This window comes from Pinus tabuliformis, chromosome Q (assembly GCF_031772625.1).
Source record: "Pinus tabuliformis cultivar Carrire ecotype Pingquan chromosome Q, CPIR1, whole genome shotgun sequence".
Lineage (NCBI taxonomy): Eukaryota > Viridiplantae > Streptophyta > Pinopsida > Pinales > Pinaceae > Pinus > Pinus tabuliformis.
In genome coordinates this window covers 493,713,756-493,719,755 of record NC_142296.1, presented here as the reverse complement: position 1 = coordinate 493,719,755, position 6,000 = coordinate 493,713,756, and the positions used below count along the sequence as shown (strand labels likewise).

The 6,000-nt window shown below is 33.4% G+C and overlaps 1 protein-coding gene across 1 annotated transcript; it reads left to right on the top strand.

The window, feature by feature from the left end:
* Positions 1–1,982: 1,982 nt before the first annotated feature.
* Positions 1,983–4,772, top strand: LOC149220325 (uncharacterized). Its single transcript, XM_089382792.1, has 3 exons — positions 1,983–2,884; positions 3,060–3,189; positions 3,359–4,772. Exons 1-3 carry the CDS (start codon positions 2,752–2,754, stop codon positions 4,311–4,313), a joined length of 1,218 nt encoding a protein of 405 aa, XP_089238918.1. The 5' UTR covers positions 1,983–2,751; the 3' UTR covers positions 4,314–4,772.
* Positions 4,773–6,000: the final 1,228 nt, after the last annotated feature.

Here is a 6,000-nt window from a genome sequence, read left to right as displayed (position 1 = left end):
AATTTTTTTCCATTAAATTTTTATAATATAATTTGAAATTATATTTTAATTTTTTTATTTTATTGTATAAAATATATTTTAAATTTATAGATAAATTTAACATGGTAATTTTTTATAATATTTAAATTGAGTAAAGTAAAATAAATATACTAAAACCTTTAAAAATGAGTAATTGGATAAATTAAAGCGAAACTCAAAAAGCTCGGTCTAAACTTTTTACTATTTTCTTTAGTTTTTTATAATATAATTTTTAATTATATTTTAATTTTTACTATTTTCTTTGAATTTTTATAATATAATTTTTAATTATATTTTAATTTTTTATGGTCTAAAATATATAGATAAATTTAATATAACCAAATAATTTTATAATATTTAAATAAGTAAATTCCTCAAATTTATTAACAAAATCAATGGAATCAATGAACATCAAGAGGAAAAAGGCAAGAGATAAAACATTCAAATTATTAAATTAAAAAGTGGTATAATAATTCCAAAAAAAACAAAAAGTAAAGGTAGGAACTAAATTGTAGCTGAATACAACTTATTCTCGGTGAGTTATCTCCAATGTTTTAGGGGAATATTTTTTCCTCTAATTTACATGAAACTTTAAACTTTAATTTTAAAAATAATATTAACAATCTCATAAAATATATGCGATATTTGCAATTTATGATATGTGATGTTTGTAATTTCAGTTAAATTTTTTATTTTGATTCTCGCTAAACACGGGTAGAGTATTTGCAAATTTATTTATTTATTTTTATTTATAATATAATTTTAGATATAAATATAATTAATATTATAAAAAAATTTGAAGCTTTAGTAAAACTTAAATTTTTTATTCCAACTAAGTATGGTATTAAAATAAAATTAATCTTAATTAATAAAATTGAAAAAAAACAAAAACCAAAACAAAAACAAAAAACCTTTACACATATAAAATTTAAAATTTAAACACAGACAAATAATTGTTGGGATTTATTATTGCCTTCTAAAATTTGTGGGTGTTAGTCATTGATCTCATCTAGTCATTGATCTCATCGCCATAGATAAGGATCCACTAGAGGTAATTAGTCCATGTCAAGAAACACACAGGGAGTGTTGGTTTATCCAATGTCCAACAATCTCCGGTATTGGTCAACGATCTCATCCCCAGAAATAGAAAATTCATGAGAGGTGGTTAGTCCATGTCACAAAACACACCGGGAGTGTTGGTTTATCCAATGTCCAAAACGATCCCATCCGTAGAGATAAGAATCCACAAGAAGCGGTTAGTCCATATCAAATATCCAACAATAATTTTATAGTCTTTTGAAATTTTTGATTTAATTCATATACTATCAATTACACTCAATAAGGATTTAGTTTATTAATCTCTCATTTTTTTGAATATTTGAAAATTTAATTTACAAAATCAAAGTTAAATAATTGACTTCACTCATCTCAATCAAATTTCAACATATGCCAAAAATCTGCAATCAATTAAATTCAACCATATAAATCACTAAAGTCAAATATTTAGTTATGTTAGTCTGAATCATATCCTTTCATTCCAAAATATCTCCAAAATCTACCATTAATTTAATATACATCGCTAAATTACTAAATTTCAACTAAACGGAAGCAATTTAGTCAAATTACTAAATTTCATCTAAACGGAAGCAATTTAGTCCGGCTTTAAACAACGCCATAAGCAACTTGTTAAAACGACATGGAGTAATGTTGAATTTACCCGTGACTGTGTCCTTAGTCGTAACGAGACTCGAACCTCCAACATCGGCGGTGCAACGGGTCCCATGCCCTATCCTCTGCTAGCTCCAATGTGCAAGGGGCGGCTCCACACAGCTTCTACATTATCAATAGATTCCTCGAGTGGCGTCAGCAAGTATGCATCTCACCTTTTATCAAAATTCGACGCAGGCTGTCAAGATTGACAGGAAGCATAATAGTTTGAGAAAAAAAAGGACATCCACATGTTAAAATCTGCCCTTAAGTTCTGATTCTCCCATCATCATTTCGTGTTACTGATAATTTCGGGTCACCGAAAACCCAGCGGCCAACATGATAAAAACCGTCAAATTCGCTTCCAGTTAGCCACTTCTTAACGTCGTCTCAGTAGATTTGTGATCTTAAGCTGTCTCACCATGGTGGTTAATGGCGCAGCACAGTTTTTAGGTCGTCTTTTATAGCTCACGATTGCTTTCTATAGGTAGTGTTATCTCTCAGTCTCTCCATCCATTGGTGTCTGCAAAATCTATAGCAATATTACTGCTCAGTGCCCACGTTTCTCTGTCAACAACAGCTAATCTTCTTGTACTTTTACCTAAAAAAAAATGTGGCTCAAAGGCCGAGATTGATAGTCCACTACAGACTGATTACGCCCTCCCTGATTACCATGTACACTGAAAAAAAAATGTCTTTTGAATTAGTTGCACCATAGATATCTGCTACCCTAGAAAACTAGATTCAAATTGTGAGTAGGCCTAGCGGAATGATAAATAATTGCAGCTAATGTGGTTTCCAACTGAAATCTATGCAACTAGGTCCAAGAATCTTCTCCTTTGAGATAAGTACCTTCCATTGTTGAAGAATTGACAGAAGGAAATGTCGGGAATCAGCTAATTAGGACATGGGTACGCTGGATATACGTTATTGTGATAATGAGTGGTTGAATTTCAATCTGTGATCGCTCCTGAATCTAGTTGGAAGTTCGCAGCAAGAAATTACAAGAGAGCGTTTTCATAAACTATGGGGCGCCATCTCTGCTGTCACAAGCAGAAACTTAGAAAAGGTCTCTGGTCTCCAGAGGAAGACGAGAAACTGATGCGCTACGTTACAACGCATGGTCATGGTCGCTGGAGCGCTGTCCCCAAACATGCAGGTCAGTATTTTCCGAGTAATGATGGGTATTATTTATTAGAACATGGTTAGGATTTTAGATTTTAAGAAAATTCAGAAAGGAAATAATTTTTTTGGTTAGCTTGACTTGCTGGGATTTGAAGTTATGAATTTCATGTTTACATAATATTTCATATCATGGCGATGACCAATTACAGGCCTAGAACGTTGTGGAAAGAGTTGTAGGCTTCGCTGGATAAATTATCTCAGGCCTGATCTGAAACGAGGCACATTTTCTGCCCATGAAGAAAAACTTATTACCGATCTCCATGCAGCACTCGGAAACAGGTAATACTTTTCAATTTATGAGGTCTTCCCTTAGTTCCTAGTTGCCATAGTTTCGTAATGAAATAAATAAATGTAGATAGGCACGATCAAATAAATATATTGCAACATTGGTTTCAGTTCCAAGAGTTGCAAAATTTGGATTTAAGGTTATTGCTTGTCACAACAACAGATGGTCACAGATAGCTACACATCTGCCGGGGCGTACTGATAATGAGATTAAAAATTTCTGGAATTCATCAATCAAGAAGAAACTCAGGCAAATGGGCATAGATCCCAATACACACAAACCCATCAGCGAGGCTGTGAATATTGCATCTGATGAGAAATTATCATTGGAGGCTCAACCGGGGGTTTCAATTTCACTCCAGGGCGAGGATTCTTTTATTGGTCCAACGCCTGTGGCCGACATGAGCTCTGAAGATAAATGCATGAAACCCAGAGCAATCGGCGATGATGCATTTCTTCAAAAGGAATTCATGGATCCCAACTTCTGCGCCCAGTCTTCTTCTGAAGGTTCAAGGAGTAATAAGCAGCAGCCCAAATTTATGACGATGAATCCAGCCAGTTACTGCAGCAACCCAGTTCTTTGGCTATTTCCAGGTTCAACAATTTCTGAAATGCATGGATCTCAGGAAACCCTCATCTATCCAGCAAACCCTCGTTTCAAGTCCGCAGAGATACATTCAGCATTAATTACCCCAGACCTAAAGAGCTCAGAATACACATACAATACAATGCCATGCAGTGATTACGGCCCATCTGTGGCCACCAATCAACCCATTGATCTCAGCCCTGGAACCTGCCTTTCCTCTTTTCTTTCTGAACGATCAGCAATCCAAGAAGAACTATCACTTAATAGTGATCACATACAGTACTGCGACAATGGCCAGTTCTGGGTTTCAGATGACCGAGAAACTGGAAAAAATCCATGCATTCTTTCCACTTCTCAATTCGAAAACAAAGACCTTAATTCCCTGGAAATGGACACTGCAGCTGTCAAATGGTCTGATTTGCTGCAGCAACCTTTTGATTCCACTGTTAAGGACAAAGTTAACCATGCCAGCTGCCCTACTATTTCATGGCAGTTGCAGGATACCTCAGGATTTCATGGCAGTTGCTATTAGCTCCTGCTTATCTATCCAATCAATGTTGGTTACTCCTACTACCCTCTTCCATTATTCATAAATTTCAATTCTAAAGATTGATTAAAGTCCACTGAAGTTTGAACCCAATTATCACAATCCGTAGTTGCCTGTTTTGAGTTCTTAACCTGTAACAATACTATAGTCCAAACCGAAATCATCGGTCTGAATAACCTGCAAAAAGCCTCTAGTCACCCTTGATTTATACTCAAGTATCCATACTGCATAAATATTGCTTATGTTGCAGAGTTGATTTGTACTGAAGTATACATACTGTATAAATATTGGCTAAGTTCCAGAGTGATATTTTCCTGGATGCCTTTCAATTTACAGCAATTCGTATTGTATAACTCGTCGTGTTTTTTTAATAATAATTTCTTATGTTCCATTTCATAAGAAATTTCAATAAACCAGGATATACCAGAGTGTTTTTTTTCTTTCTATCTGGATTCATTCTATTGTATAAACTGATCTTTCATCTTAAATTCTCATGTTTAAATTCTTAGGTTCAATTTCATAAGAAATTTCAAATAAACCAGGATATTCCAGAGAATTTTTTATTTTTACTTTTCCTTTCCTCGAATGCATTTCATTTTACAACAATTCGTATTAATTCTTATATTCCATTTCATACAAAATCTCTGATATGTTGTCGAGGAGCTCTACAGAATAACGAGATCTCCTTAACTGTAATGCTTCATCAAGGTTGGAAATAATGGAAAAGGCTGACCAGCACACACATTAAAATCCCCATGTATAAAGCTTGGATGTAATCTGAGAGCTGATACTTGGCCAATACAAAATCGACTGAATGCACAAACTTTGAATTGGAAAAATCCCATACATGCAGCTTAAAATTATCATATTTTACAATTATCTGATCGACAACTTTGAAAAAAGTGAGGGGGACCCCTTGTTATACCTTTCAAGAAAATATTGAAAAGTCTTTGAACTAAGCTATCACACTTATGTAAAATGGAACCTTAATTTCCGAAGGCCCCATCTGAATAACTGAGTGTATATTCTTTGGCCCACTTTGAAACATGGAGCTATTGCAATCGAAGGAGAGCCTCTCAGGTTAGGTTAGCAAACTTGCACGTTAGAAAATTAACTTTATAGGTCTTGCAAGGATACCTAATGAGACCAAAGGGACCATAGAAACTAAGGATAGCGATAAGGATAGAACAAGTACAAGCACTAAAGGTTACAAATGGTAAATAATAGGAATAACTGATAAGGATAGATGAAGAGTAAGGCATTCATTATCATAGGTTGTAGATGACAAGACAGTCATTGTCATAAGCTGTGGATGATTGTTTTATGAGGAGAAAAGATTAGATTTTATATTTATAAAAATAATTTTAAAGTTTATTTTATTGGTTACTATATTTGTATTTATATAGTAACAATTATAAGATGAAAGGAGCAGGGAAGTAAATTTATTTATCCTATAATTATCATTATCATTATCATTATCATTATTGAGTAAAACAGACCTTGTGGGATTTTGTTGGTTATGATATGTTAAAATAATTAGAGATAAAGTAAGGAGAAAGATAATCCAATCTGAAAATGAAATAAATAATGTTTCATTTATTATAAATTAGTAATGTAATTATATTGTTGATGTTGAAGCTTAAAAAAAACAACAAAGGGAAGAGTTAAGTGC